This window comes from Balearica regulorum, chromosome 1 (genome assembly GCF_011004875.1).
Source record: "Balearica regulorum gibbericeps isolate bBalReg1 chromosome 1, bBalReg1.pri, whole genome shotgun sequence".
Taxonomy (NCBI): Eukaryota; Metazoa; Chordata; class Aves; order Gruiformes; family Gruidae; genus Balearica; species Balearica regulorum.
In genome coordinates this window covers 92539894-92567511 of record NC_046184.1, presented here as the reverse complement: position 1 = coordinate 92567511, position 27618 = coordinate 92539894, and the positions used below count along the sequence as shown (strand labels likewise).

Below are 27618 nucleotides of genomic sequence, written 5' to 3'. Positions count from 1 at the left end.
AATACCTGTTCATTATAGTAGATATGGAGAGAGCTTTCCATTTCTAAGCCCTACTACACATTAGCCACAGAGGCATTCCAGGACAGAGAGAACGAGGCGCAGAGCGACACCAACAGCAAGTCAGACGAGTAGTCTGGGACCTGGCTGTGAGGTACAGCTAAGCTAGAGGCTGAAACTGGAAGACAAAAACCCCAAGCATCACAGCTGATCTGAAAAATTACAGAAAGGCCTCAGATGAAGCCACCAATGACACAAAAAAATCCAGCTGCACTCCAGGAGCTTAATCTGAGTGTAATTGCAGGTGCTGACAGTTCACCAAGAGTGCAATGACCCAGCCAGCCACTCACTAGAAAAAGTGCCAGTGTACAACAAGAATGCAAGCAGCAAATCTGCAGAAAAGCATTTCTCCTAGCGCACCAGACCACTGTGGGGGACAAATGTTCCACAAGCCTGCAATCTGTGACACCTGAGCCCTTCAATCAGGTCACAACAGTTTTGAGAATGAGCATCTCCAGCACAGCTCCTCACAGACAAGTATCTTTATCCCATTGCCCGCTTTCCACATTTAATAGGGCATTGGTATGCCACTACAAAGAGGCTCAAAACAGCTTTTTGGTTAGTAGTCTTCCCTATTACCACATGAGAGATTTTAATAAAGTATTTATAAGCTGGTTTATAATGAAGGATATTTTTGGCAGAGAGCTTTACTGACCTGCAGGGCTAACAACATATTACCCAGTTATAGAAAAATAGCACAAAGTTCCATTTCATTTTAACATTGTACACTTGGTATAAATTGCTAGCCTATTACAGTATATTCTTCAAAATGGAACAACTCTAATTCTTTCTTCAGCCCTAAACATCACGAACTTGGACAAAACCAGACCTATTTCCAAATGACATCTCGCTTTGATTTGGGAAAATCTGTATCACCTCTTTTGGATGCCTTTTACTGAAGTGTACCCCAACTATCTCCCTGCAAAACCAAGAACAGACTGAAAGGGCTGTTAACATTCATATCCAGTTTAGATACCTGACTTGCCACAAAGTAATTATTGCATTTGCTATGTATCTAAGATATAATTAACAGCACGTGACTGAGAGAGATTCATTACATGTCAAACTCCATTCCACACACCCTTTACTCACTTCAAACAGCACGTTGCTTTGAGAGCAATCACAGTGATTTCAATGGCACTACTTGCCAAATACGGTACTATTTAACAGGAACCAAAGTGAGCCATCAGGTACATTTTGTAGTAAACTTGGTCTTCACTTGTGTTTATAAACAGGCTGTACACACATCAGGATTTAGCATATATAAACAAACAAACAAGTTACAGAGAGATTCATATCTCCCAGTGATAACGCACTGTTTGCATGACACTTAGATTTACTTTAACCAGCAGAATATCAAGTCCATGGTATCTTCGTGGTCTGTATATAACCTTGCTAGATAATGAAAACATTGTTATGGTTTCTGCTACTCCTATTTGAGACAGATATTGTAACCAGTCAGTTCCTTGGCTTATCAACAGTTCCCTTGGTCACACACAAGTTGCATAGCTATGACAGAGCTTTTCATGTGATGTAATGAGGAAAACAGAGACATTCCCCTTGTATAGGTAGACTTGTCTTTAATAACCTAAAGCAGCTGTGATGTTTGCAAGAATATTCTTACTTTAACATATCAGGCATTAAACAAGCAGAAACATGGAAAGGATATAATAGGCCCAAATAAAACAACTACATATTTGAAAACTTTAAAGATCAGAAACCTTAAACATGGAATTTGAAACAAAACTGAAGCCACCATATTGTGTACATTATTACTGATATATCATCCTGCAGTTAAAACTAAGTCAGATAAACAGGTTATGCTCTGCTTACAAGATGCTAACCCAGCAGAGAAGCATTTGAATGTTACCAAATAGAAGGGGGAAAAAAGTTTAGATAATGCCTTTAACTTGTGCTTTCTGTAATGGAAACTCTGGATCTGAAGAAAAATATATCCTGAACAACTTGTTCTCCCCTTCAAATATTAATCTGTGTGAATTTTTTCAATGGAAATCCACTCAGTCTGCAACTAAAACATCAAAACATAACCAAAAAACCATACAAACCCTGACCTCATTGCCTCTATCTTGATACTTCACCTCATGGCTCCAGTGTGCTATAGGAGCCTTCATCGTTTAACAAAAAACTGCAAACTTTTTGAGACAGCACTTATGCTTGTCTCCAAACTGCACATGGTATCACACATATGAAAAATAAAAGCTAGAAGCATTAGCATAGCAAACAGGTACGAGAACTTTTACACCTTTTTTTGTTCACTTCCTTCTAAAAACCAAAGGAACCAATTTTCTTTTCACAGTTTAACCCTAGGAGAATGCCACAGGCTGCAGTGGACTAACATTTGATTTATACTGGCATGCACAAGCAATAACTATTTGTTCCAGGGCTGTGAAGCCTTGTGTTAGAATATTTATGAATCTTCAACAAAGATTTTTGCCTAGATAGCTTTCCTTTCACATAAATACCATCACAGTATTTTATCATCTAGTTTAGGTAAGATCAGAGGAGTTGCTAGAGGATTTGCAAGTTGGTCCAGTAAGACTAGCATTTGACCTCCATAATAAGGTAATGCTTACATGTTTCCAAGGAATGCAGCAGGTACATGGCAGCCATACCACACTGCGATATTTTAATTCACATAGAGAGCACATCAAGTTTTTAAGTGTTCCTTATCACTCAAGCAAGTACTTACAGGGTCAGAAGGACCACAGAAGTCTCTGAAGACTTTTGGAGGCTCGGGTTGTATAATCTCCATTGCTATACAGGGGCCTGAACACAACTCTGTAACCATGTCCTGAAAGAGAAAAAAGACAGAAGAAAATCTGAGCTTCTTTGAGCATTAGCAAAGGTTGTATTACTCCCTCAAACTAGACCCAAACTTACAGGAGAGGAACAACTAAGAAATATTGGTGCATTTAGGAAAGCAAAGACATGAAACAAAGATGTGATTAGTATTCACAACAAAAGAAATCTTTTCCATTTTGCTACTTGGTATAGAAGGTGGGGATTGAGGTAAATTAGATATACAGCTTCAACAGGATACTGAATAGCATGCAACAGCATCCACAATACTTTAAATTATTTTGTGGATACATCCTTATTGATCTGGACCTGTTTTTCACAGAAGTATCCCATAACTTATCAAACTAGACTGAATCAATGGAACACACTTTGCTGGGTATAAGCCTGAAAAAAAAAATTAAAAAAAGAATCACACAATGTTCAGCCAGTTCCACAGGCAGCAATGTACTTTGCAGTGTTCCCTACAGGGAACACGGTACACAGCCCATATTTGTTTCCAAATACACACCTGTTGGATGGCTTTAAGTCATTCAAATGCCTCCTGGGCTTTTGGTTCTCACTGTCTTTTCTTCACATATTGCTACAAAAGCTGAAACACACAAGCCAGCAGAGCAGAATTGAAAGAGGCCTGTGAACAACCTGTTAGGGAAAGGGTCCTTGATCTGGCAAGGTTCTTGTGGTGTACTGTTACCAGAATCTCAGTTACACCAAAATCATCTGTTTCCCTGGAGCCTCCTGGAGAGTAGAGAGGCATCATGAGTTCTGAGTGGGTGACAAAGATGGGTCTTACTTTTCATAAGCTTAAACTAACTCTGGGCATTAGTGCCGATTTGGAGTTTGTTAATTAGAGGTATAGATTTCACAAGCAGAAAGAACCTATTTTGATGTTCTAGTCTGACTTTTTTTAAAACATGCCCTAATAATTGCTTACTTGTCTAAAGATTTGGGCAGACAAGTTTTAAACAAATCAGGACAATTAAAAGGATCAAAACCAATGAGGAAAGGGGAAAGGAGAAAACTTCACAGGAAATAAGGGAGGGCAGGGAAGGACAAGCAAGGTATTGCAATCACACCCACCAGCCATGGGCAGGTCAAGGACAAGCCATGGCAAAGAACAAGAGCATACACAGTGGGCAAAAAAGTAGCAGGAAAAGAAGGATTAAATCCTTCTCTACCTTTTACGAATTGTGATGGAAACTAAATACACAAAGACTCCAATTCCAAAGAGTTGGTATCTTCATAACAGATTCCATGCTGAAAGCATGTTCTTAATTGTAATCTAATGTACATCCAGTCAACGGGATGGAATTTTAGCCATATGCCTCTATCATCAACCTGATTGTAGGAAATGGAGATGAAGTATTCCGGAGAGGACATGAAAAAAGTGCAGACTACTTTCATTCTCTACAACATGAATAAATATTTTAATTCCAAAAACTGTCTTATCACCAACTGATCCTCTGTTAAGAACAGGTCAAAGGGCAATATATTTCATTCTGTTAAGAAATAATAAATTGCCACAAAGTCACTACTCTGTACAATTTCATTGAATTCTGTCATCTAAATAACTGTTAACAGAAAAGTGGAGAAAAACCAGGCTTTTAACTACAGTTGAATCAACTGAATTCCTCCCTGCAAACTGTGGTTTTTCTTGTTCCTCCCTTGTCTATTGTTTCTGTATCAGCACTGACATTCCACCAGCAAAAGCAAACACCGTGAGCAAAGTTACTCCTGACTCCTTCATTACAACACAAAGCTGAGAACTGAAGACCAGCTACCATCAGCACGGAGGCATGTGGCACTATGTGAGACAAGCTTGGTCTACTCTACGCAGCCTCGTCAAGTCCAGAGTTGAATTTAAGTAGAAGACACCTTCTCTGGTAAGAGTCCCAGTTACAGCTAAATCAAATCTTCTTTAGGAAATAGTTTATTCATCAAATAACATAGCTTGTGGCCAACCAAAACCATTCCTGGAGCTGGATCAAGCTCAAGCATTTTTGATTAACAAAGTGGATTCTGAGCTGACCCAAAATAACCTCCCTCCTTTCTTTCCCATTTTCTATTCCGGCTACAGTAGGAAATACAAAGCAAAACAGCACAAAAACTAATCAAGTGTATGCAAAATCCCATGCAGGAGATACCAACAAAGCTAAAATTTTGGGCAATTGTTCAGCTTTCTCTTTTCACAGAGAAGTGCTTTATATACAATGTCAAGCCTTTATCTGACTGACAAGGAGTGACCAGAAGAAATGGGAGTACGGTTTTTTGAAAAGCATTTCTGGATGCCAAGTATCTTCTGTGCTGAGTTATTTTGGAATGATAAATAAAATTCAGATCAAACCAGACGGTTCTGAGTCACAGATATAAGAGGTCATATTCTTTCTTCAATATCCTATTTCGCAACATACTTCTTCCTATTTGGCCTGCGCTGACAATATCTATTGCTGTTCCCATATGTGCCTTCTCTGGATCCCTTTACCGTCATGATTAGCTTTCCCACGTTTTCCTGTTTCACAGATATCCTGAGTGCATGGAGATATTAAATTCATTTCATTTCAGCTGAGTTCATCCAGCACATATGGCTTGCAGGACAGAGCCCTAGATTCTCACTTTTCTTCAAATCCCATCTAAAACATATCTTTATTGATTTATCCTGTTTAAATGTCACTTTCCCGTCTGAGTAACTCTCCAATTAAATTATATAACTAAAACTTGCAACTTATTAGGGGGTCAGAGATTGCACAAAAGAGCTGCAGAAGAAGAAGATGGTAGAAAACTTCCAATTTGGTTCAAAACAGAGACATTTGCAGTACCATGGGACTCTTCGGGCCCTGAAATACTGGTCAGATATTACAATATTTGAATTCTGTCACGCACCTACAAGTCTGCCTGTCCAATCTTCCTTTGGTCCTTGTCAAAAACGGTGTTATCAGAGGAGACTTTAAGAGTATTGCCCAACCTGACAGTGAACTAACACTACTCCTAACCTATTTAAAGACAAATCTACAAACCCTGTTGAAGTAAGGTAGACTAAACAATCATAAAGGGGGGGGAAACTAGGAAATTAAAATGTCATTATCAGAGTTACATTAGTAACTGTCTGGAGTAATATTAGTAACTGTGTAGAAAGCTTTTAATAATTTAACCATGTAAAAATTAAGGATAATTTGCATAGCATATAACATGACAGTGAAGCTAAACTCATTCCTATTTGTAAAATGAACCAAAATCCTCCGACAGAAAGTGATACAGAAAGGCAAGGTCGTCTTCTTGTATTCCCATTGTTCTCTCTGCAGTCAAGAAGTTTTATGCGACAATACAACGAGGCATAATAATATCTAGATTTATGCTGGGATGACAGCGTATCTTAAACATCTTAAAGTTTCTGAAGATCCACAAAAGTCAGATCAATAAAATTAAGAATAGCTCAACATGTCATTAGGAAAGCATTCGAATACAGCAGTCCCATTGTAAACAAAATAAAAAAAATATATATTCTGGTCCAAGCCACTACTGCAATATCAAATCAAACAAAGATACAAAAGGGACACATTCTCATAGCTCTACCACAATAAAATAACTTATCTGAGGAGGATTTTTTTCACTTTGTTGTATTTTACAAATTCCTTGGCTGAACAACTTTCACAGAAGACTCTCCTTTCTTACAACACAGCACAAGTTTCAAGATGAGTTAGTTTATTTGAGAACAAGGTAGAATTGGTGAATATCAGGTTCCTAAAAGAAATTCTATCACAATCCCAAAAAGGGAAAGATGTGACTGCTTCCCCATTTAATCGTATTTTATTTTTAAACAGATTATTCTCAAACTTATACTTACCACGTATTCTGCGACAACACCTTTGTAAATCTCATAAAATTCTTCCACATTTGCACGCTCCATGTTGAACTAAGAAAACAAAAATGTTAAGCCAATCTGCCTTAAACAACAACTACAACAAAATAGACAGACACCTCCTCTTAACTAGCAAACATTCAGAATACTCTTAAGTTCTGGTAGGTAAAAGGAATGGCTTTACAGCTGTAACATGAAGTTTGTCAGCAACTTAGCTAATGATGCCACAGGCAACACAGCACACAGTATCTTCTTCCACCTCAAATACAAGTAGACAAGGTAGTGTTGGCTGATACCACTAAGACATGCAAGAGGATCTGTTTGTTGAATAGTAAAGGAAAGAGGCTATTCTTCATTTGTGATGGGGATTTCAGTCATAGGGGGATTTCAGATCTTGAGACTTTCACAAAAGTCAAAGGCCAGGACTTAAAGGACTACTCTTGGGAACAATGTGCCAACTTCCTTTAACAGCTGAGGGTGATCAGGGTGTCAAAATCATTTAGATATCTTTAAAAACATTCCCTCAAAATCCTTCTAAATATATGTTTTTTAAAATTAAGGAAGGATATTAACAATCATTTCTCAAATCTTAGCTAGTACTTTTTGCAAAGATTTCTCAGATTGCTGAGAAGGGACAGATATCATTATCCCCCTTCTAACTACAGAGAAACTGAGATACAGAGAGGTAAAATGTCTTGGCTCAAGGTCACCCAGCAACAAGAAACAGATCAGCTGATCAATCAAATAATAACATACAAATATCACAAGGACAATGCTGATCCCAAAACATTGCTACAGAGTCTGCACAAGGGTTTTATATTGCAGAAGACACCTGTGCATTGCTGTGAAGCGCATACAGCACTTCTCCAACTTCTGTTTATCAGAAAAACATACACAAAAGGAAACCTACCATCTGCAAAGCTGAGATCTGAAATCCTTCACTGACGATGGCTTTTATAATCTTTCCAGCTAGTCCTGAAGAAATATACAAAAGACAGTATTCAATTTTAAAAAGCAGAATTTACAACTGGAAGGTATTTATGCCTGTAAAAAATTTATTTTAAACAAAAAAACCCAGTGTTTGTGTAATGCCATGAGAGGAAGCAGAGAGCTGAGCTGAGTTCACATACTCTATGTTCTATCTAAAGTGACGTGTTGATGGTTTCAAACAACTAAATTTCATGCAGCTGTTGAAAAGAATCTCTAACAAAAAAGGTAATTAGTGAAGCCTTTGCTTTTCTCACATCTGCAAAACACTCAGTTGCTGCAAGACCAGGATTTGTATTTTTAATGAAGGTCCATTGGCAATACTGCTGCTTAGACAGTAATCAATTCAGGGCACAGACTGACTATTTTGCTGGTTTTATGCAGTGTTCACCAGAGTGGGGGTCCTACTTTAATCTAGAAACAATACAGGATAATAATAAATATTGCCAATAAACCAGCACAAAAGTTCACGTCTTCTATGGCAAAAACACATTAGTGCAAAATAACCTGCTGCTTCTAAGGTTACAATTCACAAATATGTTATTGCTGATTTGTGGTGCTTGCTTTATTCTCTCCAGAATGCATCCTCAAGGACTGAATGACATTATAAAACAAAACACTAAACTTCGGAGAACAGGAACCACTGATTTTCCACTGAGTGTGTATTTTAGATTTGCCTGTGCTTACAAGATCAGGCCATTTTGAAGATTATATCAGCCAAGCACAGTACTCTGTGTGAGTGAATTTCATAGAATCACCGTTTTTACAGAACATAAATGCCTGTCCTCTAGTACAATTTGTGAGAAACTACAAATTTCTGGACATTTATTCAGAAGAGAATTAACCACAGAAAAATACCCTGTAATGTATGACAAGAGCAGGATTTGACTTCTGGTCATTAAATTATTTTATTAACTAGTCTTTAAATTGCAGGATTTTTTTAGCACTGTATAAATTTAGTAGATGAGAATAAAACAAAGCTAGTGTCTAGGCTTTAGCATGCTCAAGACCTGAATTATACACAGTCTGCTAATACCTGTGGCATAGGATCGGTGAGCTTCCTACCACATTAAAAGGTCAGCAGAAGCTCTGAGTAAATAAGACGGATAGTTGGTGGGCTTTCAAAAAATGTCTTTACAAATGAATATGAAAAATGCCATTCCTCAAGTATCCCCTACAATATTTTCACATTAAGGTTTATGTAGAAAAACTTTCCCCTTATAAAACAGTGCATACTTCTTCCAAAGATCTTCAAACTACTAAAGGAAAAACTGAGATTTTGATATACTCAGTCCACGTAGCTCTTTCAGCCTACAGAACATAGAAACAAGCAGAGGAAGGTGCAGTTCTTGTCCCATTATACTGTCATGGCTCACTACTGCTGATAAAAGTTCCCTTTTAACACTCCTGTGAAACTGGGAAAATGTATTTCCCCTTTTTTTCAAGGTGAAAAAAAAAAATAATTGCAGCAGCAAAACGAAGAGACAGGTTTGCCCAGGAAATGCAAGACCACGTCAGAGAGAGAAATCAGACCTCTAGTTTCTTTTTGCCCACCCTGCTGATAAGACTGAGCAGCTCAGATGCTTCCACACATGGGTTCCATTGAGGCAGCGAGCCTACAGTCTTGACTTCAGAGATGAATGGCCAGTTTATAAAAAGATTAAGTGACTGGCTGGGGATCATTCAGGAAATAAATAAATGAATAAATAAATCTGTGACAGAGCATAAACATTTCCTCATTCTTGATCTTCAGAACCAATGCTCCAGTCAACAGCCACTGCTTCACCAGAAACAACAAAGACAAAGAAAGGGCAGTGGCAGACAAACGGCAACCGCCACTTGCAGAGACGAGGCTACCTGGGGATGAGAACGCTGCTTTGTATGACAGATCTCCATTTTACACTTATTAGTCAAGAACGGGACACTTGCATAGGCCTTCACAGCCAGCAAGCATCTAATTAAAATACTCATCAGGTATCAGGTTCTGGGGTACTACGGAGATCTGCTTTTTACAGAACTTGTGTCCTCGGCAGTTTTACAAGCTGTAAGCAAAATCCATGTTCTAGAGAATCAAAGAGGGACTCAAATATTCAGCTTTCTGGGCTGTTTCTCTACTTGAAGTCATTATGATTTTTCTTCTCTGTAGAGAGGAGACAGGCTCCTTTAATGATAGAAATCAAAGTAAGAATGTATTTTGCATAAAAGTCTTTAATACAAGGTTCATTTAATAATTAACTGTGATAAACCTATCAAGATTTTCCTCTACATTGTATTCCTGAGTTCACTCTCACTCATCAGAGCAAAGGAGCACCTTGTTGCTCCAGATTGCCCACGACTGCAACACCCAAAAGCCTTAACCAAAGGAATTACTGTCATTGTACACAGATCGTCCTGCCAAAAAAATTCAGAGCGCCTTGAGGAAGAGGCATGAGATTTCATTTATGTTTGCAAAGCAGGATGTTAGCTCCACTTCCCAGATGTGGGAATTGAGGCACAGGAGGATAAGCGAGTTACCAGTGGCAGTTACCAGTTACCAGCGCAGATCTACAAATCCGGTGACTTGGCCTCCCTTGTCCCAGTTTAGCCACTACACATATCACTTCTCCTAGGGACACTTTCCTTTCAAATTCTACCTGAACGAAAATAGAAACAAAAAGCATAGAGGCAATCCCCCAGCAACAGAAGAATGGAAGCTCAAGGCTCCGCTTGGGATCTGTTTCAGACTTTCAGCCAGTTGCATGACTGAACTGGGACGTGTCCTCTCCTTTGTGGGCAGATAAGGCTGAGGAAAAGAAGAACTAATTAGATAGAGTGCCATTTCAGCAGCTTTCAACAATTTGTTTTCAACTTTAAAATCCAGATCTTTAGTGAAAAAACAACTTTTTAAGGACCCTTCAAACAGGGTCAGTGCACGTTTAAAATGTGATTATAGTAAGAACCCAGATCAAAGCTGCAGATTAGGCACCAGTTATGATGAATTTCCAGTCACAAAGCACAAAGGAATCACAAGCATTACTAAATACAACTGGGCAAATTTAATACTAATCCTAACAAATATGAGAGCGACAGAGACAGAGAGAGAACGCGTGCGCGCATGCACATGCTTTATGTCTCCTATGCAGCATTGTTACTATGCACCTAATAGAGGACAGATAATCTTCCAACATATTTTAATCAGATAAAACGATAAGGCACCAAGACCTTCTCAGTTACATCGATCTTCTATACTTTTGTTGCTTTACAAAACACAGTATTTGAAAATTGTACTTCATTAAGAGACAGAAAGTAGCAGGGAAAACACCAGACTGAAAAATGTTACAACTGTTTGCAGAAATATGGATTGGAATAAAATAAAAAAGTTCACCTTTAACCTAACAGCATTTTAATTAATGGCATGTAACAGCTGCATTACCTGGACCTGCCAGGCACTACAAACCACCAGCCCTATGACTAAGGAAGCTACATTCTCTTCCCTTTCTTCTTGGCCTGTTTGCCAATTTAACCATTCCGCCATTAAAAGCTTTATTAGGCAAGACAGCAGACTGCCTTCAAAGCAAGTCAAGAACTAGCTTACTCATCTCAACTTCTATATGTAATTTTTTAATACCTTTCCAATAATTAAAAAAAATTCCTCTGGAAGAGCCACAGGTTTTTGACAGGAATAGATAAAGTGCCATGACTGATCAGATCAATGATCCACCTAATCCAGTAATATATTTCTAGAAGTAACCGGTACCAGATGCTAAAAGTAGCAATTTCACTTCATGTCTATTTTTGACATTTTAAAATGCAATTTTGCTTCACGGTATAATGAAACTACCTGATTCCTTATTGCCAAGTGTTAAGGGTCCTGTCCCAAAACTCCAGAGAATCACAATCAGGCTTGACTCTGAGCAAAGTCCTTTTTGAATTCCAAAAGAAGAAAAAGTGGGACTCAGAGCTGGACCCTCCTGCAACATATTTCAGCTGAAGTTCTCGCTAATCTTTGATTCAGACAACATTGCGAAACACGGTACAGTAGGAAGCTGACAGATGTCCTTCTCAAAACGTGCACTTCTTCCTATGAGTTGGTCAACTTATCCCCTGAAGATCAAGGTTTTATCTATCTCTTCCCTTTTGCATTTTCCACTTAGAAATAACATAACTCTGGACATTCTTACTATGCAACATAAATACACCATTTCTAGACTCCCAAAAGTCTGGCCATAGTGATAATCTGCATCTACTGATCTCCCAGCCTTGCTGTGGACTGTATGAAAAAGGATTTTGAGTTATGTTTGTATTTGTACTCTGGAGCACCAAGAAGTGAGTTACAGAGGGATAGAGGGTCTCCTGAAAGACTCATATTGGGCCAACAGAGATTAAAAGGGGAGCTCGAAAGCTACCCAGGCTAACCATGAGGGGCAAAAAAAAAAAGACAAGCAGAAGATAAAGAGGAACATGTGAGGAAATGATTAGAAAATATAGTTCATAATGATAGAATCCAAGATTTTCAAGAGTAAGAAAGATTCAAGATTTTTCCAAGAGGAAGTAAGAAAGATTAAGAAGGAAAGATCAATACCTCTGCAAGAGTTATACTGAACTCAAACTGATGGTTGTATATTTACAAAAAACCAGAAAGGCTTAAGTTTCTGTCTTTCTGTCTTTGTTTGTTCTTGTGTTAAGAGAAAGCTTAAAAAGAAATATCCAGTTTGTTTTTATTTCTTTTGAGATGTTTGTTATTTTGTACTCCTTTGGCACATCCACTCTGATTTTTTTCTTTTTTCACTTGAGCCGATTATGGTCAATCATCTGGCTAGAAGAATGTTTCTATGGCTAGAATGATTTTCATTTACTTTTGCTTATTTCTTGACTATGAACAAAACTAAACATGATATTTTAGTTGAGGCTGTACCACTAGATTATATGATGACATTCAGTGTTATAATTCAAACCATTCATAAGCTTACTAATATTTTTTTTTTTGTTGTTATCTCTACTGAACACTGTGCACGGGACTTTTCATGAATGATTACAGTTACAGAGAGGAAGTGGTTAAAATTATGCCTTTTAGGGTGCATTGCCCATAATTATAAACAATAATTTTAATCTACTATCACACTGTCAATTAACTTAACTCTGCAGGTTAAAACACTCAGGAGATCTCCTATAATCTGCTCCAGCCTTTACTAATTTTATATTCTACTTCCTGTGGAAGGTTTGCCAACTCACTGTCCTAGATGAATAGTAAATATACTCTATCACTTATTTTTGACTTGGCAAAAGACTATCACATATTCCTACATTCTGTGTCTTAGCTCTTTTCAGACGCCATACCTTGCCTTTCTCCTTATGCTCTGATTTGAAAAGGGCAGTAAGAGAAGAGACTTCAAGATGTTTATCTTTTGCTCCAAGGTACAATGAAGTTAGACTGTGCATGGCTGCATTTTTAAATTTTTTCTAAAATGTTCTCAAAAACTTCTGGTAACAAAGGTTCCATTACATCCCAGATATCAGACCAGTAATACACTTTTTCCTTACTGATTAGATTAAATCTTATTTCATCTAAATTAGTAAATATGCACTAATTTTCCAAATTTACATATATAAAGCTGTAGATGCCTGTCTTCTTCAACTCAGGTTAAAAAATGAAACCCTTCAAGTTTTCGTAATTTTTCATTGGCTAAATCTCTTATTCTTTTTGCTCTCAGTTGATTATGTTATTTTTGAAACACAGCACCCAGAAACTGAACATGGTACACAAGTTGGGTTCTCACCAGCACTGTGTAGAACTAGTTACTGGAAAAAAAACACAACCCTAAATAAAGTGTGTCCAACATTGTGAACCCTGATCGTGCTTATGGTGTATCACTATTCCAACCATTTCTCTACAGACTTTTCACTGATACCCTGTCAGTTCTCTATTTTATATTTGTGCATTTATTTCCCCCCCCTCCATGGCAGTGCTATGCCATTGTTCATATTTGGTTTTATTTTCTTCATATTGCTTCATTTTTGCAGTTCATCAGGAATGTTCTGAATTCTAATTGTATCCTCCAAAACTGTAGCAGGTGCTTGGTACCATCTGCAAACACTGCAAGCATGCTCTGCCCTTCCCCATCCGAGTCATTAATGACAATATTGACAAGAACTGGCCCAAGGATGGGTGACAAGACTTCACTTGTAAAGCCCTATTGATTTGACTTGCTCATGCCCAGTCCAATGTTCAGGAAAGCATTTAAAACTATGCAGATGCTTACGCTACACAAATCTAAATGTACAAATTACTTCACTAAAGGAAAATTTTGGTTTCCTAACAGCAAGGGACTTTGACAAAAGCACTGATATTCAAGTGAATTAGACTATCTGGCTCTGGTTTATCTTCCTTTATGGAAAGTATACTTAGAGAATTCAGAGATCAGCAAAGCCTATTTTCTTTCAGAAAAGACATGGTGGTAAAAGTCCATCCTATCATCACTATCTAAGTGGTTTAAAAGAAATTATAGACTCTTGATTCCTCGGTTTCCTTGGTATGAAAAAAGTTTCATTAGCCTGAAATTCCCCAGACGACTCTTAAAATTAACTTTTCTCTAACCCTTTAAGAATGAAAATCCCCAAATGCTATAATAAACACTCATTCCTAATATTTTTTTTTATTATATTAACACCATCGTCCCTGCACACAGATGATTTTCAGCAACAGGAGCACCTCTAATATAGGTCTACTGAACACTGTTGGGAAACACTCTCTTTCCAATAGTAGGAGGATACTTATCAGCTTCAGCAAGGATTGGCTGTGCCATTTGATCTGTCTGTTTCTCTGAAGTATACCTTCTCCTCTTCCTTCCAGTCTCAAGCTGTCAGAAAGGATTTCCAGATTCAGTTCACTTCCCCCTCTACCTTAATCAATTCAAATGCAAAATATATTTTTCATACTTTGAAAAAAATGAATGTCGCTTCCCCACTAGCCACTGAGATCCAAAGTCAGTTTAAGTTGGGAAGCCAATGCCAAGCTTCTAAAACTTTATGCAGGAAATAATCAAGAAACAACATAGGCTTGGTTTCAAAACCAAACATCCCAAGCAAGGACTATCCATCATTACAACTACAGCGAAGAGTTTAAAACACAGATGGAAGTGGATGGACTACTGTTCTCATGGAAAGTAAATGTTTTTCTAAAAAATGGTGATAAAGTGGTAAAGTAGGTTGCTTTCATTTTAATCACTTTTTCCTAGCTTCTTTAAAGAGAAAACAAACAAAACCCCAGCACCACCAGACACCACCCAACACTTCAATACCTTACATATAATATATTCAAGGAAAACATAAGAAGTCAAATGCATTTAATTCTGCATAAATATGTCTTCTGCCTGGGTAAATCCATCTGCAAAAAAACACCTGCTTCTGAAAGCATAGAGCTTTACCAAGTAGTTTTTCACATGATTGCAACACTAAGATTGCCATATTGCATGTGGGGACTACCCAGAGGTCACAGCTCAAACGATCCACTGTACTTCTTTGAAGCATTTGCAAAGCTTTGTGTTCATTCCACTTTTTTTCCATTTCCAGATTCTATCTTCAAGTAGTTCCTTCCAGACTTCTAATTGTTAAGTTTATCAAGGCTACACTGATGCCCCTTTGCACTCAGCCTTGTAGACAAGATACAAAGAAAACTTCTGCCTATGACGAGGTGAAGTCCACAGCATCTGCACTTCATCTTTCTATTATGCATACTTATCACAGACAGAAGATATACTTTCAGATTACTTATGAGAAAATTGCTTTCCTCATTTTTCTCAAGTATGAGAAAACCTTGTTCTACTTCTAAGTTTTCTGAAAATAAAAATGAGTTACTGAAACTTATGTCTAAGCCCAGGATGAAAAAGAAATTTCCAGAGTTTGTTTATAATTTTTAAAAATCTTATTAATATGAATCATCTTCATATAAAACAATGATATAGATACCTAGTCCTGAGAAATGATGACAGATTTGCACCTCTTCTATCCTATCCTCTTTTTCTTTTCCAGCTTATTTCCTAACTACATACATGTAACTATACTTGGCACACTAGAGAGGTCAACTGACATTTTCACAGTGAAGCCTTCTCTTTTTCAAAGACCAACAAGCATATCGTGTGTCAGGAACAGCTCTTCAGTTATTTGCAATCAGACATATAATCTACTAAAATGCTGGATTTTAGTCCTTCTCTCCCTACTCTCTCTTGTAAAGTAACTTCATTTGAGATCCTACATAAGTAAATCCTGTTTCTGTACCTGCTTGAGACTCAATTATAGTCCTTGGTATTCTTTTTGTCCAAGTCAGGTTTGTCTCTAGAGCAAGGAAGTATTCTCTCAATTAAAAATTTTCTAAGTTTTTGCATAAATAATGGAAATATGATTCTTATGGTTACCTGTCATGCAGTGTTTTGTTGATCAATAAAAGGTCTATGAATTTTCTAAATTCATAGTCCAGTAAGTATTAAGTTAAGACAGGAGCACTCTCTAAGATTTATCACCCACTCAGATCTAAAACCACATTTCCACAGAACATCTTTTCCACTTGGAAAGAACCCACTTTTGTTTCCTGTGAGACTTAAATTTTAGTTGAAGAATAATGTGGAAGACACCACTGTAACTTTTTATTATTATTACAAAAAAGGGACAAGGGTTTAACCTACCAGCAATGTTAGAACAAAATCTCAAGATTAAGACATACTACAAACAACCTGTGTGGGTAACCAGTTTCACATCTAGAGCCCTCAAGGCCATAGAGGCTTCCTTACCTCTAGGCAGGCCTTTCAGTTTGCATCAGGTCCAATCAATTCCTGACCAACAGCTTTGCTTTTCAAGTTTGTGGCACAGTTCTAGCCCCAAATTTGGTTTTGGCAAAACTCTGATGTTAGGAAAACCCATGTCTCAGCTTGGGAGCGCAGAAAAGGAGGGCAGGATTTTTCCTCTCAAGCTCTGTGCTGTAACCTATGTACAAAATATGAAATATAACATGCTTTGACCTCAGCCTTTATAGCCTGATCATCAACTATTTTTGTCATTTTTTTCCCTGCTTGTTTTTCAAAAGAATTAAATAAAAGCCACATCAAAGAAATATTAAACTAGTCATGAAATACCAAATTCTAATTCTGCAGCAAACATGACTAAACTTTTACACATAAATACAATAAAGTTAATGCCACCCAGTGATCTACAAGGTGCTATTTCTGCTGACAAAACAGTCCAGTCATAACTGTCCTCAGGGTATTAAACTGAGGGTCATCCATTTTGGTGCAATTACAAGTTTGGCTTCTGAGCACTACTGCTAATACCTCCAGTTTATAATAACAGGAGGGGAATTACAAAAAGAGAATGGCTAAATGATTGCAGCTGTAACATTGTATCTGAATTATCAGAACCTCCAAGCACAAGAAGCAAGTGGGTTACAGAACACAGATTCCACACTAAAGCACTCCAATTATTAAACAATTAAGCCCTACAATCCTAATCAACACACTAAGGAACTGTGCTTACTAGTTACCATTCTCCTCAACTGAAAACTGGAGAAGAGAGGAGGAGGAGGCTAAAAGACACTGAAAGTGTGGCAGATTCTGCAGGGGTCAAACACACTCGTGTCCCCCCAACACAACCCTGGTTGGAACAAGTCTGCATGGAGTAGCATCTGGTTGCTTTTGCATTCTTTGAGCTCCAATAAAGAGCAACTGGACTGCTGTTGCAAACCCTCTTCAGATTTAAAATACAACCACCTCGCCATGGCCAACTTTCCAGCCAGCCAGGGAAGCGCTTCATCTCCGCCGTGAGGAGCCGCTAGAGAATGAGCTAAAGCTGTCTTGTCCAAGAGCACGGGGCTAACATTGCCTTCAATGGCCTTCCCAGCTGCTTTCCTGTCTCTGATCTCCACAGAAGAGGTTACGCTGACACCAGACTGATGAAATAGCTATTGCCTTACTTCTTTAAGACGTGCATATGATACATGTCCTAGAGGGCCAGCAATAACCGCCCCTCCAGCATTACCAGCACCCTTGACAGCTGAAGTTAAACTTTGTGTAACTCCCCAACGCCCTTCATCAGGCCCCAGGGTTCCCCCGCAGCCTGGCAGACGCTTTTCGGTGCTCTCGCTTGCAGGAGCCATCGGGCGGGGTGAGCGCTGCGCCAGGCCCTGCTGCAGGTGCTGGGGCTGGGGCTGCGCTGCCGCGGCTGCCTAGCAACATGTTTCCGTATGCCCTCAGGAGAGGGTCAGCAAGGCGAGAGATAAAACCAACAGTGATTTTCCACTGCTCTGTCCCTGGATAGGAACCCTACAAACCCTCTACGATAATCGAAGGCAGTTTCTAAGAAAGGACTCTGTCCCAGAATTAACCAGTGTAAACTAGAGATTAGATCCAGCCTTTTGACAGCAAGGTAAGCTCGCTGAAAAGCTTCCTAGCTTACAGCTGTGGTTAAAGCAAACCATCTTCCAGGATGGAAAATAGAAGATTTTTCCTTCTAAGAATCAATTATGCAATGGACTCTGGAGGAAAAAGAAACACCGGGAAAAAGACTGGAAACCAAAATTCAAATCACAAATTCAGACATGTTTCTGCAGAAATAAAGACTAAAGCTCCATATAAGCTCAAGCATGTAAGTGAAACTTCATCTAATTGTACATGTCTAATGAGCAGATTATATTCATGGTAATTAGATAATCAAGTTCAAAGCCTCAGCAGCGCATAGGAAATGTCAAAAAGGTTTATTTTTAGATACTCAATACTGAAAATTTGCAGAGCACAAATCAAATCTGCAATGCATAAGAGACTCTGCTGCTTTGACCCACATAAATTCCTCTCCACGCCTCCACCAAACCACCTTCTCGCACTGATGGCCACACAGGATTTCCTTTCCTCTCCAGCTGCCGTGTTTCCACTTCCATTCTCCCCACCAGAAACAGCAGGATGGACAGCCACAGCTAGAAGCACTGTTGCTGGTGGTAAACAAGTTGCTTATTTTTAAGACCACATAGTTTCCTATGTGCAATTTTGCCAAAAGGGCAGCTCACTAGTTGCTACAGCACCTACTTCAACTGAGATATAGGAGAAGTTGCTGGCATAACCAGAATGTCTCAGGTATCACTGAACACAGTTGCTAACAGCTGTTAAAAAGGAGATGAGATGAGATGAGCAGGGCCTCCTCGCTCTGTCATGGATTGCTGAGCCCAAATAGGTCAGCCTTTCCTTTCTTAAACTTTCTGCCTACAGAAAGTTTTCTTTCTTTTTCTGCACAATCCCATGGGGCCAACCTGCTCCGCTGCCATGTCTCTACTCTCTAATCCCTTAAGCTCGGCTTCTCCCTTCTTGTCTGTGTATTTCGGACAAGTAGCTAGGAGTTCTCCTGAGTAGATTGTTTGGTCCTCCCAAACCCTTTCAGCATGCTATTCCCTGACTCCAAAACAATCTGCATGGGGAAGGAGGAATGGTGGCATTTCTGTAGAGACAGCCTGCCACTGGATACACAGCATGCTCAAAACTTTAAAAGCTTTAAAATCTACAGGAGGCAAAGGCTATGTCCCTTCAACTTTAAAACAGGCAGTTTAATCATAAGACAGTAATTTCAGAATTAAGATATCCAAAAACTGCTGCAAAGCTAGTGCACAGCTCTCTGTTGTGCATGATTCTTCCAACTGTGATGATGCAAAGTGCTTTATAAGAAGACCATGAGTACCAAAAAAGATGCCGCTCAGTGACGTTTTTGTTGTTACTCACACAAAGAGGCTGAAGAACACAAGAAAGACTAAGGAAGACAGAGGAGGACAGGCTAAGAAAGCCAAATCCTCTCCCCTGTGATACTCCTGACCCATTGGGCTGACGTTGGAGACTTCTGCAGCCCTTTTGAAGAAGGAGTCATCTTGCCTCACACTGCAGACTGGAACCGGTTCAGTTGCAATATGAAGCCACACCAGTGCTCTCAGCCAAAGAGTGAAGCCACTGCCCAGACACAGTGACTCTTCCCTTCCCTAAGCCCAATTCCTTGTCAACTTCTGGAAAGTTTTACAAGACCACCTCAGTCTCATAACCTCTTTAAGAGATGCAGCACGTGTGGCTTTTGAAACATTCCAAGTAACACTGGAGAGAACAGGCAGGAACAATAGAGCTTAGTAAGGTAAAAAGCAGCCAGTCCCCGAATTCCATGATTCTTGATAGTAATTTAAAATTGATTAAACGCTTTGCTGACTTAGAAAAGAAAATTCAGTTTTGATTTCTTCATTCTGTTGAGAGTAGTAATCAAAGCTGTATGGACAGAGAACACTCACACAAGGTACAGTTTGTCTTTCAAATTTTAGTTGTTGTTTGGCAGCTGCGGTCTGCCTTTCCAGCCCTCTGTGGTGTAAGAAAAAGGACTATACAGTGGATATTAAGCTCAGCTCTAGTCCAATCTTTCTAGTGCTCACACTGCAAAGCTGGGTGTGCACTTACATCTTGCGTTTATCGGTACTCGTACCTCTTTCTCTCTCTCACCACTCCCACCTCCCGCACACACTCACTCCCAGAGGGGAGTGCAAACAGGGCTAGAATTGGTCCTTTGGTGATTCAGAATTTTTCTGGGGTTTTTTTTGTTTGGTTTTTTTTTTTTTTTTTTTTTTCAGAAAAAAATCTGAGAAGTTCAATAAAAAAGAAAGTAAGTAACGGACAGGGCACTATGAATCTACAGAAATGAAGAAGATTAAAAGTAGGAAGGGACAACCTGAGCTCACTAAGAGAGAATCTGACCTCCATATGTAATAGAGATTAAGTCTTAAGTATAAGAAAGCACACCCCAAGCCATCCACTTTGCTATTTTCACAACCAAATTAAGGACCTAACAATCCTGCCATGGAAAAGTCTGTCCTCTGCAAACATTTAGCTAAGTAAGATCCCAGCTGCTGCCCATGTTTCTGTAAAAGGAACACCATACTGTCTTTGCTGCATGGCAGACTTATCGGTAGCAGATACCATGCAAGGCCTCAAAGAGATAACAGGCAGATTATCAGCAGTGAGTGCGAGACTCTTTCTTGTGAAAGCCATTTTTTTTCAGCAGGCTCTCCAGACATCCCACTTGAGGTGTGAAGGCCTGGAAACTGCTACAGCCACTTCTGCTCTTCCCATTTCAGCTATCCACAGAGAAGTGATTAAAATGTTGCAGTGTGCTCTGCATCTTACTAGAAAAATCTCAATGCTCTCACATGGCAATGTTTATTCTGCACTCAGAATACTGTTGCAGTGCCAGAGCCAACATATTTTACTGCACTCACTGCTCCTACACATGGTCCTGTATCCAACTACAGGACACAAAAGTGAGATTATTTTTGCATGGTGACAGCTGGGCATTAAACATTTCCAATACTCACTTGGTGAGCTCACGGGGCATTCTCCAGCACAGAAAGCATCATGGAGTCCAACAAATGCTTTAGGTCTTTGCTCACTTTTATAGAGTAAATAAGCCTTTTCTACTTTCCATCCCCACTGCATTCAGCAGAACAAGATTTGTATCAGCACAAATCTTCCTTTGTGAGTAGTTTTAACATAATGTGTTACTGTGTGAGTGGAAGGCCCTGCAATATGGCCAGGTGTCCTGCTTTCACTCTGCTGCGAGGATGCTAACCTCCAGCAGATGAGTATGGTGGGCAGACAGGAACAAAGGACATGGTAAGCTGTCACAATAAGATTCATCAAATCTCATGTATATTTTTATCGTTCTTTTTTCACCTGTCACTTCTTATTCTGAAGTTAACAAGTATCCACATGTAAAGCACACAACCCACTCTTCATGGAACTGAACTGCAGAAATACTAAAGGTCTACGAAAAGAACATTATTTTGCATACTTTTACACGTACTAGGAAATATACCCTGTGCTCTTGCAGTCTCATTCTCCCAAAGAAGAGGACAGGAATGATGATGTATATACAACTAAGCACACATTGCTTTCACCTCCATTATTGCTTACCTTCATTAACTGCATGAGGCTTAATAATGCAACAAGTAGAGTTTGTGAATTTTGCACTGTTGACTGGTCCATGACCTCCACTGGAGGGAAAGAACAACTCCAGCTCCTAAAAACAATTGTAATTGAATACATTTTAGTTTGATCTAGCTGCATACATCACTTTTATCACAAGTAACATCATCTGAAGTATCCATAGTCACAGAAGAGAAACTTTAAATACAGATTTTTATGCTACGAATATTTTTTCCCTATAATGCTCTCTCGAGTATATCTTTCCCTCTCTGGCACCATTCCTACAATCATAAAAGCATGATTTGAATATTTCTTGCAATGTCTTTCTTTTCACTTCCACAATGTCATCCATTTCCGTTCAGAGCATTCAAAATGCTGCTGCCACCATCATTTGGTAGAAGTGTTCCCAGCTTTCTGAATTCTCTCTCCCCTTCCTCAGTATCTTTCCCAAACCCACTCCCATATACACATATTTTCACTCTTTTCACATAAACTTTTCCACTAGATGAGCAAAAAATGCAACTGCCATCCATTTCTCAGTAGGTTTTCTTTCCCTATACAAAACTGACCTCCACCCTATGTGTTTACAACTATTTTTCCTTTTGTCTTAAACAACTAAAATTGTGTAAATTGTTGACATCACTCCTCGTGCCTTACTGACTTTTTTTTTTTTTTTTAATCTTACTGAATTGAAACTGATGAACAAAATTGCTCTGATTTCTGGGATGAATCAAGAAGAACCTCTTTGCCTCCGATCACTTCCTTTTCCCCCACCATCACTATTCAGGTATCATATAGTGTGGGTCTTAGACCATACTGGGGTGAGCTTGATAGCCAGGCTTCTTTCCTCAGTGATATTTTTTCACTGTTCACTGCCAGCTTCACACTTTTTCCATACCATTTATTCACATATGTTACACAATCTGCCAATAAACATTAGTCAAATGCTCGAAACACAGATTCCGTTTCAGACCTATTGGTCAAATTCAATAAGAGAACTGATGAATTTCTATTTAAGGGAAATAATAATATCCTAGAGATACTACCACTGAATCTATTTGATTTTTTCCTGTGTAACAGTAGCAGTGTCATTTCCTGGAATTGTCTCATTTAATTTACTAACTCAATTCAGATGGCATAGACTTAGCTATCTCCCAGTCTTTTGCTCATGGCACTCTGACGATTCCTGTAATCCTTACTTGAACAATTACACAATTCAAACTAATGTATCTTTCAACAGAAGGGAAAATGGTTTTTGTTTTTCTCCTAGCAAACGATCCACATTTTAAGTGGGCATATCTGAGACAAAAGGGTTCATTTCCAACATCCTTCTACTGATAAAATGCTGCATGCTTCAAAGACCTTGTCCCACTCTGTTAACTAATGTTTAGTCTAAAAGAAGTAGCCAGGAAAAGGCAGCAAAATATTTACAATACTTAACATTGTTTTATCCATTAAAAATCATAAAAAAGAAAATCACAAAATAATGCTGAAGGACAAGGATAATGAAATGCCAAACTAAAACCAAGTGAAGCCTTAAAAAGAAATTACTTTCCTTTCCCTTTATTCCTGATATAAAGAAAATTCCAAATTTTGGCCTGCTTAGAGTATACCAGAGCATACTGTCACTTGTCATTTAGCCTCCAAAGAACAATTCAATCTTCCACTCTAACTGTTCAGTTTACAATACATTCATTAGATGTGGTTGGGACTTGGGTTTTCCTTCAGAAGAGTTCATTTAGGTCCCTTTATCTTATATTTCTTTCTTTTCAGCAAAGCTGCTGCAAAGTGCAGCCAACTAGTTTCCACAGCAATTGCTATACAGCCACATTATACTGGGCCTACTAAATTAAAATAGGCACAGGGGTATTAAATTCACAATTTTGGTTGATTTACTCAAGGTTTGTATCAGTAACACCACAGAAGATGCACACACACCTGCAAAAGCTCAGCAAAATAAACCACAGTCATAAAAAATACTGCAGATGAATGGGGCCTTCAAACAGCATTTCAAAAATAATGAAATGTACAAAGAACAACAAACTTAAGCCAAAGCACATACTTATGCTTCTAATCAAATGTTATGCTAATAGATACTCTTTCCTACACTCTCAGTTCAAAAGCTGCACAGTTGTCATGGCAGTACCAGGAACAAAGAGAAACTTTCACCCTTACATATGAAGACATCCAGCTATTTAACCAGAGCTACAAAGACATTTCTGACTAAAATTCTCCTTCATCAGAAAAGATCAATTTTCATCCAAACTCCTTCTATCTTCTGTACCATCTTCATTGTGTTTTGCCAGCACAAAAATACTTCAGGTCCAGCATATGATTTCTTGCCAAAACCAGAGACACACGGAGAGGATCCAGCAGCCCAGGAATGGTGCAGATAAGTGAGATGAGTGCTTGACCAGCAGAAAAACCACCCACGCTTTGCAGTTAGCTTGCTATGCCACGCAGCCTAACAGCCAGCCAGAAGAAGAGGCTGACCAACTCTGCCCTCAGCACCAGGACATAATCTCTATTTATATTTACTAGCATACTGTACTTGGCAGCTTATTAGGTATTCTGGGGCAGGTCTCTCTCCAGCTGTACTACTGCAGCTGTTCCAATTTAAATAGAGGAAAAACTAGGACCAAGGAAGCAACAACTGGTATCTTTTCCCCACTGTCTAGCGCTAAGATACCACAGCACAATACCAATCAATCGTGAAATAAACTTTTTTCTTACCATCATATATCAGCATATCTACCCACACCACCACCCACAAATAGCTCTGTAGAAATGCTGGTAATATCTGTCACCCAGTCCCAGGGCTTTTGCTTAATCATAAGGAAAGACACACTGCAAACAAAGCAAAAGAGAACCGAACTCCTCAAAGCCAGGCCCACTGTATTACCTCTCAAAACAAAGCAATACAAAGTGGCCTGATTTCATAATTATTCATTCTGAACAAGCACAGCAGAGGCAAGTAGGCTGTAGGCAGAGGACTAGTGAGGACTGTGAGGAGAAGAGATAAACGAAAACACATGGGGGCACAAAAGGATTTAATTGTTTAATCCCTTTCTTTTTATGACCAACATTGACAGACTATAGGTAGATTATGCAGACTATGCAATTAACTCAATGTCTGTGATGTACAGAAGACATTAAAAATGACCAGGCATGCTCTCCTGATCAAAGTGCCCAAGGTTCCCCTTTGTGACAGAGATAAATGAGATTTGTGTTTCCAGACAGTTTATTTTTCCATGCTAAAAAGGACCATGAAAATATCTAAACTAGTTCTGAACTCCAGTGGGAAGAAAAATGAGGAATTTCTGACCCAGCTGTTACCAAATAAAGTAAAAATAAACCTCAGTCAACATAGTCAAAAACTTACTTGAGCAGCTGAAGCAACCGAATCTGGGCCATGGGCTGCATTTCTTAGACCATCATGTCCAAAGTTCGCTCTAATGCTGTCTGGTGCAATCAGTCTGAGCCACAGCAGAGTTTGCTGGCCCCAGTAATGTTTTCATTTACAAACTGCATCATCTCCTAAGATTTCCATAGCAACAATGGGACCACTCGTTATAAACTGGAGAAGCTCACTGTAAAATGGAAACAGCACATGGTGATCCACGCTACAAATTAAAACCAACAAAAACATATGATCCAGTGGAGATGCTCAGAACTCAACTCAGCAAGGCCTTAAGCAACCTGATCTAACTTTGAAGCTGGCTCTGCTTTGAGGAGGAGGTTGGACTAGGTGATGTGCACACATTCCCTTCTTTATTATGGTTGTAGAAAAAAACCCCCAGATAATACAACTCGCGCGAGCTACTGTGTAGTATGTTAGATTTGAAAGGAATTTTTAAAAGATCAGTACTGGCAACAGTGAAAGAGACCCTGTCAAGCATTTGTCCAACAGGAACAATTCCTAAGCATGTCTTTTCTGTACAGCAGGATTTCAGGATCCTCACACATACCCTGACACAACTTCAGCACTTCTGTCAGGATGAATTGCTCCACCACGCCATGGATCTCTCCCATGGATTTTGCCAGCCGAAATCCAAAGTGGGAGAGAAGGGAGAAGCAAGATTGGAAAGTTTGTGGGAGAGAGGGGACTTAATCACAAAGTAAGTTATCACATCCTGGCATAAGCAGAAGTCAAGTGATTTTTAATGGGATGAATGAGTAAGGAGAAGAGATTGTCAGGAGCAGCCTGCTTCCTGTCTTGACCACCTCACTTACACGGAAACCACCCACCCAAAATTGGAAACCCAAATGTTTTATTTAAAAAGTAAACAAAACACCATAATTATAATTCAGTATCTTTACAAAACATGCATACCAACAAACCTGCCTTTTTACTGCGTAGTCTGGACAGAATCAACAAAGGAGAAAGTTGACTCAATGCTTTTTGTACTACTTTGTTAAAAAAAGAGCTTTACACAATTATAATTGTAGATGTGTGTGCTTCTCCAACCATCTTCTTCCTGATGATCAGTTATGCGATGATCAGTGAGCAAGAAGACAAGAGAAATCCTACTAGTTCTTTGTTAAATGAACAATATTGAAACTATGAAAAGTTACATAAACATAAAGAAACTACACAGGAAAAGCTAGTGGAACTCAGCTATTGGAACTCAATGGACTGTTGGTCAGAGACTGCTTGTTTAGGATACAATTAAATGGCTTATATATACATACATCCAAGAAAAAAGCTCTTTCTATAACACTGTGCAGACTAATTCTGAATATTAAATAATTTTTTTAAATGAAATTCTTTAATATGAAAAACATTCTTTTCCAAACAAGTAGAATTGCTATTTTTCCCTACTATTCACTGGACTTACATTGACTAGTGGACTTGCAAACTAAATCTGAACTCAAAGACAAGTAATACAATGCTAGATATAAACAAGTCAGAGATCTTAACATTTCACTGCCTTGAAGATTCTTGTTCTATCTAATTCGTAATGCTTTACACTATTTGTTTCTAATTTAGAGAAAAATCTTACACAGAAGATGTAGCCAATAGGACTGCAGGATGGGAAACAGGCACATCACAGTGGACAAAGGCTACAGTTCCTCAGATAATGACCATTAGTGTAGATAGACATCTGTGAAATAACACTATAGGCAAAATTCTTGCTTATTTATTAACATATTCAAGCAGGCTTACTCAGCAAAGAAAAGGCAATTCTAAATCTTCCTCTGATCTTCAGCACGGTCAGATGTAGCCTGGGGCCATGTCTCCGTGAAGGGCTTGAGTCTGGACCCACAACAGACCAGTTGCTGTTGCAGGAGAGCAGCTGGCAGATCCTAATACTCAGGCACTTCATGGTAGTACTGAAACCAGGTCTTCTGACCAAGTCAGTGCAAACCCAGGTTCCAAAATGGCTGGAAAACACAAGGCAGAGCTGCACCCTCTCCCTAAAAGAGGCAGACCACCAAGTCTAGAGGGAGGAAAAGTTGTTTGTTGGCACTTTCAGACAAAGTAGAAACGATACCACCTCTGGGTCATAAGCATCAATCTGGTCTGTTTATGGAAAGACTGAGGTTTTTCATGTTAGGTTGAGCAGTCTAACACCATGGAAGTTTGACGTTTTCTCCAAAGGTAGCAGTACAGTAACAACTGCCCCACACACTATCCTTTCAGTTACTTATGATTTGGGGTACTTGCTCCCAAATCAATTCTCACAGCTAAGTGTTTCCCCCTCTAATTCTCATTATCTGCAAGCTCCACCCTGATCCTGAAGATGCTCCTTCTCTTGCCTTTGAAGTTTTGCCTTGCTAGGAGCATTTTCACTTCTGAGACACGAAAGACGTTCCCCTGATATCATCAGGCTGTAAAGAGTGCGAGTTAAAACCCTGGATAGCTGAAATAAGGATCTGTCCCTGGAGGAAGATGAACAGGGTGCATACTTTGCAAAAGGCTCCACTCAACTAAGACAAGTT

General features: G+C 39.0%; 1 protein-coding gene across 1 annotated transcript in view; it reads right to left on the bottom strand.

Annotated features, from left to right (window-relative positions):
• Positions 1-27618, bottom strand: part of NME7 (NME/NM23 family member 7) — a 93317-nt gene that overhangs the window by 32590 nt on the left and 33109 nt on the right. Inside the window, 7 exon segments of the mRNA XM_075766248.1 lie at positions 2768-2869; positions 6716-6784; positions 7641-7705; positions 21664-21769; positions 25058-25144; positions 25146-25192; positions 25195-25265. Of these exon segments, the coding sequence (XP_075622363.1) occupies positions 2768-2869; positions 6716-6784; positions 7641-7705; positions 21664-21769; positions 25058-25144; positions 25146-25192; positions 25195-25265 (547 nt within the window).